We start from the raw sequence: 15,756 nt of genomic DNA on the forward strand, positions 1-15,756 counted from the left end.
TGAAATATCCTATACAAGTTACAACGTAATCATTAGGAAATGTTTAGAACATACTCAATATGCCAAAGCAACTGCTTCGGAAAATTGACACAGATTTTAAGTTAAGATATTTATTAGATCAAAACTTTACGGCTTTTTTGCAGTGCAAATTGTTTTATTATGTCATTAGTGTCTATCTTTCGAAGCAGTTCATTTTCAATTGAAAGTAGGGAAAGAGAAGAGAGCCGCTCTTGGCCCATAGTGGATCTTAAACAGTTTTTAATTCTTTTTAGTTTGGAAAAGGACCGCTCGCTTTCACAACTGGTTGCAAACAGTGAAAGATAAATTCGAAATGCAATGTGGACATTAGGAAAACTGGTTATTAATCCACAGCATTCCATTCACGGTTTTCTCCTCCGGGTACATATTTGAGAATAGCAAAAACTCATCAGCAAAACATTCTTCCAAATCACTGGAATAAGTCTTCACTAGATTTCTGGCTTTCAGGATCACTTTATCCTGGGACAGTGATTTGTCAACCAGGAAACCAAATCTGTCACACAACACTGAATATGCTTCTTGGCGTCTACCCATCTGAACAATGAGCTTGTCTACAATAGGATAAAATGTCTGTGTTCTAAATCTGTCACTTGCAGTCATGGTTGAGACCGTGTCATCCCTGGCTCCTTCACCAAAAAACTGTTTCCTCATACGTTTGCGTTCACCCTGCATCTCCTCTTTGTAGTCACTTTTAGAGAATTCCTTTGCCGTTTCTTCAAAACTCTCAAATTTATCACGGATTTCAGAAAAATATGCCAGAAGACTGTCATACATCTTTACAACTGTTCCCAATTCAATTCCAGGCTCTTGAATAGCTTTATTGACTATGTTAATTTTTTTAAGCAAATCATTCCAAATAATACAAATTAGTGCAGTCTCAAATGCATCAAGTTTCTTGACAAGGGATTTAGCTTCATGAGCAGCTGAAGGAGGTTGCCCAGTAAATTCTGCAACATTGATCAGACTCTGTCTAATCTCTGAGTAGTTCAAGAATAGGGCTGACACTGCATCACTTCTTGCAGACCATCTAGTTTCTGACATACTGTGAACTGCATAAGCATTTATGGGGTTTTTGAGACTTTCAGTAAGTATACTCCATCTTTGTGGTGAAGCTGAAAAGAAATTGTAAATGCACTGTACAACACCAAAAAAATTGACAGCCGCTGTGCAATTTTCCACAGCAACAGAGCCTACCAAATTCAGGCTATGGGCTGCACATGGTACCCACTCTGCCAAGTTATTGACTTCTTTGAATCTTGATTGCACACCGGAGTATATCCCAATCATGTTGCTTGCATTGTCATAACACTGTGATCTGCACCACGCAATATCTATTCCATTTTGTTGAAAAAAGTTGGTCAGTGTATCAAAGAGGTACTTGCCATCATGTCTTTCAATTGGGATGAACTGCACAAATCTTTCCACAACCATTCCATCAGAGAGCACATATCGGAGTATTACAGCAAGTTCATCAGTGTGGCTAATATCCGGGGTAGAATCAATGCTGACACCATAGTACTTTGAATCTTTGATTTCGGTAATTATATGTTCCTTAACTTTCATTTTCATCAGGCCTATAAATTCTTCACATACTGTCGAAGAGAGGTAAGACACGTGTCCTTTTCCAGGATTTTTTAATTTTTCAACATGGTCATGAAGAAAAGGATCGAATTCAGCCAATAGCTCTAAACACCCAAGGAAATTCCCATTGTTTGGGCTACCAACAACCTCATTGTCACCTCGAAAGGCTAAGCCTCTCTCCGAAAGAAATCTCACAACAGCTACAATTCTTTTCAGAACTTTAAACCAGTATCTATATGCTTCTTGCTTGACTTTTTCCAGCTCAGCCTCTATTCTAGTATGTTTCTGATGCTGCAACCTGTTAGAGAGTGCACATAAGTGATCTTTTGACTGCTCATGGGAGGATATTCTGGCAGTGGCATTCTTCCAATCATCAAATCCTGTCTTAAATTGAGTAGGACTTTGGTCATTATAATAAAGTTTGCACACATAACAAAACACTTTTCCAGTTGAAGGTGAAAAGATCAACCAGTCACGTGTCATAACCTCACCATTTGCTAGATATCTCTGAAAGTAATTTTTTCGAACACACCGCTTTTTGTCACCGAACTGTCGACCCCTTTTGGAGAATCCTGCATCCAAGTTTTGTGATGGAATATGATCAGCATAATAGTTGAGTATATCCACATTCACTTCCCATTCAGCAGGGTCACTGCTTCTGCATTGCTGTATCTCACACTTTGGGAGTTCAGGTCGAGCAATCTCTTCTTGAACAGCAAATTCCTGTCGAGGAACCTCTTCTTGAACACCAGATCCTGTTCAAAACCAGAAGATGCTGCTACACCACAGACAGAAATGTCCTCTCCACTTCTTGACAGTACTTCAGTACAAGGACCACTATTACCAAAATAACTACCAGTCATTGCATCATTCCTTTTTATGAATTTCAACATTGACCCTTGTTGTTTTCGTATCTCTTCTTCTATGTGTTCCCTTTTCTTTCTTTTAACATGCCCAGATTCATGTTTCCTTCGGTAATCATCTGACATATTTACCTACAAGAAGAAGGGATTATAAATATATATATCAAGGAACTACAGATAAATGTAATTGGGCGACATTAATTAAATAAATATATGTGATCATAGTGTCATAATAATTCATGAGCTATAGTGAAGCTCGCAGATCTAAAGTAACTATCAGTCTATTTCCTGTTTCTCAAAAATTGTAACCTAGCATAAAAGGCGTCTATGTCATTTTTGAATCAAAGATAAATCCTACTGCACAAAATCTGAAACAGAGCAATTAATCAGAAACTCTACAAGTAGCCTACGGGACAAAGGTGAAGCTAATCATAGCTATTAGCTAGGTAGTTACAAAAACTCACAACTCTGGGTTTAAAGCCAGAAATCAAAGCTATTCGGGTAAATATACTGTCACAGAGGACTATAATTCACATTCACTCTCTGGTAGATCACTACCGTCTGCCTATACGATAATATGAGTATATTAAATTTCTACAAGAAGAACAAAGACAGTTGTCACCAGTCAGTACCATGTCTATAGTGTCTATAGATATTCATCACAAACAACTAACAACATTTATAAAAATGCACTAAGCATAAGAGAAAAAAAGAAGACACAATTACCGGTCGTCTCCCAGTGTCCACCAGCTAGCTGTGCTTCTTGTAAACAAAACTATTTCTGTACTGTACAAGAACAGCTGATCTAACCCATTTTCTTTTACTCAATTCATGGCAAACATCACTGAATCTTATTCTTTCGACATCACATTTTATAATTAGGTACTAGCTTGTGTTATTAGTGAATATGCTGTCAAATGGGGCCCCATATCTTGGGGGTGCCTAAGGCCTACGAAAGTCTTAACCCGGCCCTGACTGTAGGTGTATACTTATTCTTGTGGCCGACTGTACAACTTGTGTTACCGCCACAGTAAGATAAACTAGAAGAGAGAGAGAAAGAGAGGGATAGCCACAGTAAGATAAACTAGACGAGAGAGAGAGAGGGGGTGAGAGGAAAGATAGAGTGTTGACAACGAACTTTGCTGAGGTGTTTAAATGGGCGCGTCGGCCACGCTGGTAGCAGCTGTGTGACTGTCAGAGGGACAGTCTTGTAGTGGATCTCTCCCCTACAACTGCGTATCCGCATTCCCATGTGACAGTATCCTAGCAACCAGCCAGTTGCTCACGGCGGGGGGTTCGCCACCTGCTGCGTCTACCCTAGCAACGGAGTCAAGAAACCGGTGAGTTCCCACGGGTTTACTTCCGGCTGCTGTGTATATAAGCTCGCAGTCTCCCCATTGAGATTCATTCTACCCTACGTTCCTGAACACGCAACATCTCCTCTAACGAAGCTCCTGCACAGATACCTCCTCAAGCACACTACTCACTGCACGTGTCTCTCACCACAAGCTTCTCACCGCACGGCATCTCCAACACCAGACTTTCTTGTATATAATATATTTTATATAAGAAAACCACCACCTAGAGTTTCCATCCATCCCATCCTGAGTGCTAGACAACATAATATCACGAAACCCTACAGTCTATCACCTACTGTAGAGACAACAGCTTCCAGGAGGATATTATATTTGTTCTCATTGGTCAAACCCTAGATCCCAAAACGTGAGTGTGATTGTGAACTATTAAATCCTCTAAGAACTCTAAATAACTTTAATAAGTGTATTTATGTACTGTATATTGATCATATTATACAAACTGTGACCTGATGTATCAGCAGTTGTAACATGTGAGTTATATTTAAGAGGTTAATAGGTTATGTACTGTATATTGATCGTACTATTCAAACTGTCTCCTGACATACCAGCAGTTGTTATATGTGAATTGTTCTTTAACAGGTTTTGACCGAATTATACTCATCGCGTCAACAACAAGGGTCTTATTATCCAGCACAAACCAATAACGCTCCTATGAGCGTTAATAACTTGCATTGTGGGATATTTTACGGCCCATCATGTTTTACATTTTTATTTCAAAATTTAAATCATTGGGGAATTTTGCTACATCAAACAGTTACATCTACTCCAAAGTGCAAAAGTAACAGCATATGAAACTTACCTTATAAAAAGGAATGATATGGCATAAAATTGCAACAGCTTGCAATTATGCACCACCTTCTCTCATGCCACGTGGTGCACTGAAACCTGGCAGGGATACTATGAGTCACGCACACCACTGTGCACGCTCTCTATAGGCGTACTCTTACATCTCAGTGGGACAGTTTATAACCCACGGTGCTACTAGTTGGTCATAAAAGGAGGGACAAAATTTAGACCAAAGTGCCCCAAAGACGAAGAAGGCATCCTTGAGTGCTGGAAAGAGTACTACCATCCACTGGTCAACCGAAAAACCGATGTGGATGTTCTGACTACTCAGCAGGTCCCTCAGCATTCGGAGCTGACCCACCTCGGCTGTCCTCCATCCCTGGATGAGGAAGCCACTGCCATAAAATAGATGAAAAATAACAAAGCCTCAGGGCCTGATGGAATCTCAACCGAGGTGTATAATGCAGGAGGACCTCTGCTTACCAGCAATCTCCACTCTCTCCTGGAGAATATATGGGAAAAGGAGGAAATCCCCCAGTCAGACTGTGGCAATTACCGTGGGATCTCGTTGCTGTCCGTAGCCGGCAAGATTATCGCCCGAGTCCTTCTAAATAGACTTATTCCTTAGGGGGAAAACTTCCTCTCAGAATCTCAATGTGGCTTTAGACCATCACGTGGCTGCCCGCCAGATACAGGTAAAGTGCAGAGAACAGCATCGTGACCTGTTCATGGCCTTCGTCGACCTAACTAAGGTCTTCGACTCAGTCAACCGGAAAGCCCTCTGGTGGACCCTCAGCCGTTATGGCTGCCCACCAAAATTCATCCGCATGAACGGCAGTGTCCTGCACAATGGCACCCAGTTTTTTTTTTTTTATGGGAATTAGCCCACTACCCGGGCACAGGTCAAATGACCCACAACGGGCCTTGGGGGGGCGAAAAAATAAGAAGAGAAAGAAATTGAAAATAGAAAAGACAAAAGTTATACTGTGTTAATCTACACCACGAAGATGCCGGAAAACCAGCTTTTTAAAGTGAGACAGATTGTATAAGTATCGCAACACAGAAGAAGGCAGAGCATTCCACAGTTTGGCTGTGTGAGGAAAGAAGGAGGTACTATAACAGGTTATTCTCGTGTGACCGACATCCACAGGGAAGCGGTGGGCACCACGGGCAAGACGTGTGTTACGAGCCCATGGCCTTGTCGGCGGTACACAGGATGCCAAATCCACCGAACATTGCCCGTTAAAGTACCTGTAAAAGAGAGAGAGTGAAGCAACATTGCGGCGAAGAGAAAGGGAAGAGAGATTGTCGACTAAAGGAGGAGAGTTAATAAGACGAAATGCCTTTGATACTACCCTATCCCTAACAGTTGGACAGAAGAAGAGCCACCCCAGATGTGAGAGCAGTACTCCAAGTTAGGACGAATGAATCCCTTATATACTTGGAACAACTGCTCAGGAGTGAAGTAGCTACGGCATCTGTGCAGCATTCCCAACTTTCGGGAGGCAGCTTGAGCTATATTAAAGATGTGTTATTTCCAGGACATATTGGTGGAAATGGTGAGGCCTAGCATATTTATTTCAGGATTTGGCAGACTTATAGTGTCCAAATGGGGTAAACAAGGGTGTGTACTGGCACCAACTCTCTTTTCCATTTTCTTGGCTGCCTTCCTTACTCGTGCCAATGCCAATTTAATTGGTGGGGTGAACATCCAGTACTGGATGAAGGGTCTTTTCAACATAAAAAGACTCCAGGCAGGAACAAAGGTGTCGGCTTCTACCATCACTGAACTGCAGTATGCAGACGACTTCACCCTCGTCGATCACACTGAACGCGACCTAAGGGAGATTTTGAACACCTACGCAGATGCGTATGCACACTTCGGCCATGAGGTGAGTGCATTTAAGACTCAGATTCTCTTTCAGCCTGCCCCTGGTTTAACCACACCTCCACCATCCATCCAACTTAAAGGTATTACTCTCCCTAATGTTACCCACTTCCAGTACCATGGCTCCCACTTGTCCACCACCACGAACATCGATGAAGAGATTCAATATCGGATCAGATGTGCATCTCAAGCCTTTGGCAGACTCCGTACCCGTGTCTTCAACTTTAAGGAGCTGAAATTATCTACAAAATTGTATGTATATCGAGCCGTTATCCTCCCCACCCTGCTATATGGCAGCGAGAAATGGGTCACCTACAGGGGGCACCTCAAGGCACTTGAAATCTTTCACCACCTTAGTCTATGTTCCAGCCTCCGAGTTCGCTGGGAAGACAAAAGGACAAATACCAGTATTCTTGCTGACAGCAGCTATAGGAGCCTCTAGGCTACCATTATCCATGAACAACTACGCTGGACCGGCCATGCTACCTGCATGGACGACAGTAGATTGCCAAAGCAGCTACTTTACAGTCACCTAACGAATAGTATACGTAACGCTGGTGGGCAACTGAAAAGGTATAAGGATAGTCTTAAGACAAACCTGAAAAAGTGCCTAATCAACCCCCTCACGTGGGAGACGATTACTCCATACCGTAACGCTTGGAGGATCACCACAGAAGAAAGAGTCAATACTGTCGGATTAGCCCGACTGCAAACTGAGGCAGACAAGCGCCAACGCCGGAAAGACGCTGCCGCCGCCTCTCCCCCACCAGTACAACATCTGTGAGCGACCCTGCCGGTCCCGTATCGGCCTTTTTAGTCACATCAGAGCTCACCAACGTAGGTGACATCCTTAATAACTCACATCATTGTATCATAGCTGGATGATCGTCATACTCGATTCAGAGTGACAGCAAAGTAGATGTTGTTGTAGTAGTAGTAGTGTGTGTGTGTGTATGTGTGTGTGTGTGTGTGTGTGTGTGTGTGTGTGTGTGTGTGTGGAGGGCAGCAGTGAGGGAAGCTGGCCTGGTGACCATGTGTGGGGGGACAGTAGCAGATATAGACAGGGAACCTGGCCTTGTGACTGTGTGTGTAGGAAGGAGCAGCAGAGGGAAGCTGTGTGCGTGTGTGTGTAGGAAGGAGCACCAGTGAGGGAAGCTGTGTGTGTGTGTGTGTGTGTGTGTGTGTGTGTGTGTGTGTGTGTGTGTGTGTGATGAGCAGAGGGACGGACGGGCGGGCAGCCTGCACGCACACAGGACAATTATCCCCGTGATAAACACTTAACAATGAGACGTAATCACAGGGGACGCTGATCCCTATCATTTACCTTGAGTATATCTAAAAGGATAACTTTCTAAATTTGTCTTAAAAGAATATTGCATTCGACCTATTTTTTACCCACGCCCAGTTCAAACTACCTGATCCTATGATAGACCCTGTAAATTGTGTGTATGTGTGTGTTCCTACCCAAATATATATATATATATATATATATATATATATATATATATATATATATATATATATATATATATATATATATATATATATATATACATATATATATATGTGTGTGTGTGTGTGTACTTGATGCCCTATCTTATTCATTTTACGTGTTTGATGTATAAACTGTCCCGGTAAGAACAGTATGTAAGGTTTCTATTGAGCAATAAATAAACTGCCCAAAAATAGAGCCTAGAAATAAATTATTTAAAGCTTATCGTATATTTTTTTGTCATTTAAAAAATAAGACATCTATATTTTCCCTTGTCTTGCGGCTAACTTTTAAGATTTAATGTCATTAATTTAAAGAACGGCATGTGCTTCATACGTTGACACATTAAAAAAGACAACTTAGCAATGTGTGTAAACTGAGTAACAATGATGAAGAGACTGAGAGCCGTACAGATGATGTGTTGGTGAGAGGAGGTCAACAAGGATGACTCTCCTGTATAACCTCCTTCTGTAACTCAGCCTCAGTAAGTTATTTCTGACATTATTAACGAGAAGAAGCATAACCCGCACACTGCTCAGTTTGGCTGCCATGTTATTGAGTTTCAAGGTAGTTAATGTTACAGGAAATACAAGAACGTTGGTACACCCTGTTATCACTATGTACATTAAACTACTATTAGTTGTCTTAGTTTAAATAACGAAGCAAATGTAAACGAACCTTAATCCAGTGTGATTAAACTGAACTTCACAATTTCATGTTTTCTCAGATCAGTTATATATATACATATATATATATATATATATATATATATATATATATATATATATATATATATATATATATATATATATATATATATATATATATATATATATATATATATATATATATATATATTATATGTGTGCGCATGTTTTAAAAAGTAAGGGGGGTAGAGGTAAGGGAGGGAGGTGGGGAAGGAGGTGGCAGCGGCAGGCTGGCAGGCCGGCTTGGGACGCACTGCTGAATTATCGAGCAACAAGTGCAACATAAACTAAACCCCGGGATAACACGAGTGCCCATTCCTCATTCTAAAATAACTACTATTTTCTATAATAAAATTTTTCATGCATATCCCTAGGCTGAGAGGAGTCCTGTATATATCTAACTACTACAGTATATTTATATATTGATTATGGACAAAGCGGTCATTATTAGCTTTAGGTCCTTTTTCCATAAGGTTCATTTACATATTAAGGAGCAGAGGGGTCTAGTTCATATCGATGCAAGAGTTACGTTGCTTGTTCCTCCCCGCCAGCCAGTACTTAGACTATAATTGAATGTCTTGGTAGAAAAATATGTGAACCGTTAAGAATGTGTATGGTAGTTGAGGTTCTGATGGTTGTTACGTGGAGGTCAGTGGTTCACTCACCTGTTACTGGTAGTTACGTCTAAATGGTTGTTAGAGGTCAGTGATTCATTCATCTGTTACTGGTAGTTATGTCTAGATGGTTGTTAGAGGTCAGTGATTCATTCACCTGTTACTGGTAGTTAAGTCCAGATGATTGTTAGAGGTCAGTGTTTCATTCATATTGCTACAGTAGTAGTTACGCCTAGACGGTTGTTAGAGGTCAGTGATTCATTCAACTGTTACTGGTAGTTATGTCTAGATGGTTGTTAGAGGTCAGTGAATCATTCACCTGTTACTGGTAGTTATGTCTAGATGATTGTTAGAGGTCAGTGGTTCATTCATATTGCTACAGTAGTAGTTACGCCTAGACGGTTGTTAGAGGTCAGTGAATCATTCACCTGTTACTGGTAGTTATATCTAGATGGTTGTTAGAGGTCAGTGAATCATTCACCTGTTACTGGTAGTTATGTCTAGATGATTGTTAGAGGTCAGTGGTTCATTCATATTGCTACAGTAGTAGTTACGCCTAGAAGGTTGTTAAAGGTCAGTAATTCATTCAACTGTTATAGTTACGTCTAGATGGTTGTTAAAAATCAGTGATTCATTCACCTGTTACTGGTAGTCACGCCTAAATGGTTGTTAGAGGTCATACTACTAGTAGCTATGTCTAGTGTCTGTGTACTTATTGCTTATATGGTGATCAGAGTAATTAATTGTATCTCAACCTTGAAGTTTACAAGAGTAAATTTGACTTTTAATGTTGCCACTACTCAACTATATTACAGCATACAACATATTTAATCAGATCACCTGAAGATTAGCCACTCAACCTATTTTAACTGCAGATTAACCCCCTAATGCTAACCTAACCTAACAAAGCATAACCTAGTCTAACCTAACCTAACAAAATATAACTTAACCTAACCTAAGCTAATATAAAATAACATAATTTAATCTACTCTAACCTAACTTAACTTACCCAACCAAATCTAACATAACATAACCTAATTTAACATACTCTAACCTATTCATCTCATCTAACCTAACCACCACAAGTAGCGTTAGTGTGTGTAATCATCACGTTAAATAAGCTTAAAGTGCCTCCTGTAGTAACAAACACCAAATCTAAAATTGTGACGTTGATAAATAGTTACACGTAATTACAGGCGGCATCTTGTCCTTGTGTGTACCGACGAGAAATACACAACGGACTGTTTAGTTGTCTCAGTTGCAGCTGTGTGTGTGTGTGTGTGTGTGTGTGTGTGTGTGTGTGTGTGTGTGTGTGTGTGGGCAGTAGCAAAAATGTGTTGATACGGAAAAAAAACTGGTGATAAATTAATAGTGGTAGTGTGGGAGTGTGCTGGAGTGATGATGAACACCCGCCCAATCCCGGTAACTAAGGTACTGGTGGAGAGTTAATCTGGGATAACGAGTCATACGACAGGCAAAAAACTAGACCATTTAGTGTTGGCGTAAGAATAACTTTGTTGTCATATAACTGGCGGGAAAACTCGTGCTGTTTTGTTTGTCTTACGTCATAGATGTTTCCATTATCGTACAAGTTTATTTTGAAACAAACTGACAATTTATATTTTAATTTCTCAAGTAAATGGTTGACAGCGCACACACACACACACACACACACACACACACACGAGCGCGCGCACACGCACACACACTCACTTATGCTGCCTCAAACCACTAATGATGATAACACACCTTGGTGAAATTAATGAACACTTACACCGCCAATTATTAAAATCATCACTAATTCATAAGTATCCCCAAAAGTTATGATAAATATCACCTTTATAAGAGTAATACATAGAGGCCTTACACAACAATAACAGCTCAACAAGGTTATAATGAAATAAAGAAGCACTGAAGGCAACAAGTTAACCTTAAGGTCACAAGCTTATACGACACGTTTTTATTCCCCGCCTCAGTGGTGTTCTCCCTAAACGACTTCAACACCAATTAACACAAATGCGAGAACTTCCCTTTATGAGAACTTCCTTTAAGTCGTAAATTTGACGCCTTATAATGTTCCTCGTGTGGTAAGTGACGTTTGCTCTACCTTGATAAGAACGAGGTTGTGAGTAAGTACGATATAAAAGGTTTCAAAAGAATGGACATTATCTCCTCAGATGATAAACAAGATGCTTTACCTTAAGTGTGTTGAGTCTTTTGCATGTTTACCTCTGAACTTAAGTTTAAAAGCCACCAGACTTTCATTAATTCTTCAGTTACTTCATTATTCAAGTACTGAGAAAACTACACTCACGTCATTCATTATAACAAGAAAACCGAAAAATTAACTTTCTTGATATTCACACTTATGGTTCTGGATATTAACATATAAGTAAACATTTTAATTCATGGGAATGGTTAGCAAAAGCTTGGATCTTGATCGTTTTCACGCCAAAATATTCCACACTAAGGAGAACATTATTGAACTTAAAAATGAAGGACTCTAGGTTAAGAGAACACACACACACACACACACACACACACACACATCAAAACCTACAGGCCGATTACTGACTCTGCAATGCATTTCCTTGGCCAGTGGATAATTCAACATCCCTGGACTGAAGTACTAAGTGTGGATGAAGTAGACACCACTTGGACAATTTACATCACTACCACTTCTTCCCTGAGAAGTCCGTCAGATCACACCTAACTGACTTGCCCTGGATCACACCTCGGATCAAAAGACTTGTGCATCAGAGAAAGTGCACCTTTTTCTCTCAATGACCACAACTGCTACAGGACTCTTCGCAACCAAATCATCCTTGAAATACACGCTGCAAAGACGTTTTACAATCCAACAAAGCTGCAACACCTGAAGCAGACCAACATCAGTCAGTGGTATGGTAAGCTTAAAGAACTCCTTAGCCATCTCACGAATGGTGACACATCTGAACAATCAAACAACCATTTCGTATCTATATGCCAGACACTCACCCAGCTTGACACAACCAGTCTCTCTACTTACCTACCAGCCCCTCTCTCATTGACTTGGAAAATTTGAAGTAGCAAGGCGTTTGGAAAACTGAAGATAAGGCGCTCCACCAACCCAACTGACTTACTAAAGAAACTCTAGAAGGAGTTCTCTCCAAAATTAGCTCCACCCATCTGCTCCATCATCAATGCCCAGCTGACCAGAAGACCTCATATGTGTCACTAGTGCCCAAGTCAACGAACCTACAATCCTTTAATGAGTTGCGACCGATTGCCATCACCCCAATACCCATCTTAATCTGTGAAAGTTTCGTTTTTGACTGGGCTAATGCTGATATTGCAGGCGCCACAAATCCTCAGCAATTTGGCAATATGTAAACTTCCTCCATCACTCACTGTCTTGCCAGCTTTCTCGACTACAATCTCGAAAAACGAAAAACATCTGTGGCTGTTGCCTTCAATGACTTCACCAAGGCATTCAACCTAGTCGACCACAATTTAATCACCAACAAAGCTATCAACCTCGGGTTTCGGAGAAGTCTTATACCATGTGCTACAGATGTCTATGTATTTAAATAATATTAAGATGTGTGCTGTATATTAATTTTGTATCAGCCACCATGGCAAGAGCGGTTTTCAATGAATAATGTGGAAAGATGTACGTGGTTTGTAATAAATTAATGTTTTGTTTTTTGCATTGGATGTTCATTATAATGGTTCCATGTAATTGATATTATTTTGTAATCAAATAATATTATGTACTTATATAAAAAAGTTTTGAGTAAATAATCTAATTGTGAAAGAAGTATTGGTTGCTTACACAGAGGAGCTGCCTTCCTCCATGGGTGAATACAGGGTGTGGATGTGAGACCAAGAAAGTGATTGTAATCTTGTTTCATCCTTTGTGTATCCTTCATTTTTCTATTAATTTACTCACCAGCATTAGAGGTGAATACCAAGTGAAACTTCTATGAATGGAGGATGAGCCGTATTATGGAATTAGGATAGATAAATTATTAAATCAGTTGGGTCCCAGGACCATGCAGTGTTAATGTCTGTATTCTTGTCTTACTGTAAATATAAAAATAAGTGTTGACTATTATTAGTCAGTATTTCTCATTCCTGACTCGATTTGTGCAATATAGTGAACGGTTTCCTTGGAGGTATCCTCACGAAGTCATCTTCAACTGTCAGCTGGAAGTAGCATTGGATTGTCTACACGATTCTGGTCTGTTAACCAAGGCTGTTATTTCAGAACGTAACTCTGATTAATGAGCCTAGGAGTTGAAGCACTGATGAAAGAGGAGGATTATTCAGTAGTGGCCGTGACCTGTAGGGGCCTGTGTCCGGGAGTTTTTTAAATTGTGACACACCTAAAAGTGAGTGTTTACCATTCTATTCTGCACTGAGTGTACTGCACTGTGTAATACTGAGGACTGAGAGTGACAGTGCAGTGTGCAGTGTATTACAAGGTTTGTGAGCCAGCATCATTGTGTGATCAGGTTATTTTTGTATTTAAGTAAACAGCAAAATGGCAGAAAATGTAAAGGTAAAGAATTTCTCTGAAACACAGGATGTACACTATCTCTATCAATGTACAAAGAAAGAATTATATGAATTAGCATCTTATACGAGATTTCATTGAGGTCTTGTAATAAGTGTGACATGCAGAAGGAGTTGGTGGGAGAATTAGTTTCCTTTGGGAGTGTTAAAAGAGATAAAGAAAGAAAGTGAGGGGGTTAGCTAACCATGATGGTAGGATGCAAATGAGTAAAAAATTGGCATTGGAGAGGTTAAGGTTAGAATTTGAATATAAGAGAGAGAGAGAGAGAAAGAAAGAATCCAGGCCGAGAAAGAGAGAATCCAAGCTGAGAAAGAGATAAGACATAAAGAATTAGAAGTAGAGGCAAAGGTGGGTGTAAGACTTGTGAACAGAGAAAATGATCCTATATAGAGTTAGCCAGTTACCAGAGTTTGTTGAAGAGGAAGCAGAAGATTTGTTTATCCAGTTTAAAAAAGTAGCAAAATTAAAGAGTTGGGATGAAAATGATTGGGCTCTTTTGGTTCAGACTCGGTTCATATGAAAATCAAGAGAGATTTATATGCATGTCTAGATAAGACGCAGTCTGTTGATTAGGAGGCTGTGAAAGAGGCTGTCTTAAGGACGGTTCAGATGAATCCAGAAATGTTTCGGGTAATGTTCAACGATATCAAGAAATTGCAAATCAGACTTGTATTAGCCTCTGTCATATTAATATTATATAAATATGGGCTAAGGACATGTATTCATTATATACATTCTATCACCCAGACTATTGAGCATACTGCTACATAAGCATTTGTTCTGTCACACCTTCTCGGGTGTACAGCCCATAAATCTACAGTCTCAACCCTCCGTGTGTGAGTTGGCTGTTTAGATAATGTCTGTGTTGAAGGATTGGTTACTCTCAAACCACCAGACTCAAGAGAGGACAGCCAGTTCCCGCAGTTCACAGCCAGACACGATACTCTAAAGTCGTGTCGTGAGACCAGCTCTCCAGGCTGTACCTCTCTCTAATTATATCAGCTAATTACAAGCTAATAGCTAATGCTCATTAGTCTGTCAATACCAAATAATTATACAGACATGACTACCCAATATAACTAGAAAATCACCACGTGTGTTTACATTAAACCAAGGAACAACGAGTGAAGAGAACAGTACCTGTGTGTCTTGTTTAACTTACAAGCTAAGATAATTACAAGTACAACCCAGGGCAGCTGTGACGATTTCAACTATCAACCAATCTACGACTGTATCAAAGGTGACACGCCGTGAGATTACCTGATATCTCACTCAGCTGCATCAAAGGTACCAGCGACTAACCTACACTCGTTCAGGCAAGTGTTAACAAGTGAGATAGTTTGAAATCATACCACAGCTAAAACAGACTTACTTGGAGTAAGGTAGGGAATGTAGAATGAAATTTGATAGGTGGTGCAAGGTAGAAGAGGTGAAAACTCTTGAGGATTTAAGACAGCTGATTTTGTTAGAGCAGATTAAGAATTTGATGCACCCTGAGGTCAAATATGAAATATATAAGAGACTTGATGTAGGCGGCGCGCTTCACGGAGGAGCTAGCAGTAGCGTATAAAATGTATTAAAGGATATTTCACACAAACAAGGTGGAGATAGGCAGTTCGGGACCCAGTACCATGGTAAGGGTCAACAGAACCAAGTGTTACCAGGTACTAGACGGCACAGTCAAGGGTCAGGTAACTTTGGGGAACAAAGCAGTCAGTGATCAGGCAATAATATGACTGGGAATCCTCAAGGGTAATCGCAAGGTAATTCTTATTAGTCACAGCATGGAAATAGTAATATAGGGCAGCAAGAGAGACCACCAACGAAATGTTATACTTGTAGGAAAGTTGGT

At 40.2% G+C, this 15,756-nt stretch overlaps 1 protein-coding gene across 1 annotated transcript; it reads right to left on the reverse strand.

Annotated features, from left to right (window-relative positions):
* Positions 1-345: 345 nt before the first annotated feature.
* On the reverse strand, positions 346-4,010 carry LOC121870339 (zinc finger MYM-type protein 1-like). Its single transcript, XM_042372122.1, has 3 exons — positions 3,971-4,010; positions 2,153-2,375; positions 346-1,918 (listed from the first exon to the last, which is right to left on the reverse strand). The coding sequence occupies exons 1-3, from the start codon at positions 4,008-4,010 to the stop codon at positions 346-348; spliced, it is 1,836 nt and encodes a 611-aa protein (XP_042228056.1).
* Between the last annotated feature and the right edge of the window lie 11,746 nt (positions 4,011-15,756).

The sequence above is a fragment of the Homarus americanus genome, unplaced genomic scaffold (assembly GCF_018991925.1).
Source record: "Homarus americanus isolate GMGI-L3 unplaced genomic scaffold, GMGI_Hamer_2.0 scaffold40856, whole genome shotgun sequence".
Lineage (NCBI taxonomy): Eukaryota > Metazoa > Arthropoda > Malacostraca > Decapoda > Nephropidae > Homarus > Homarus americanus.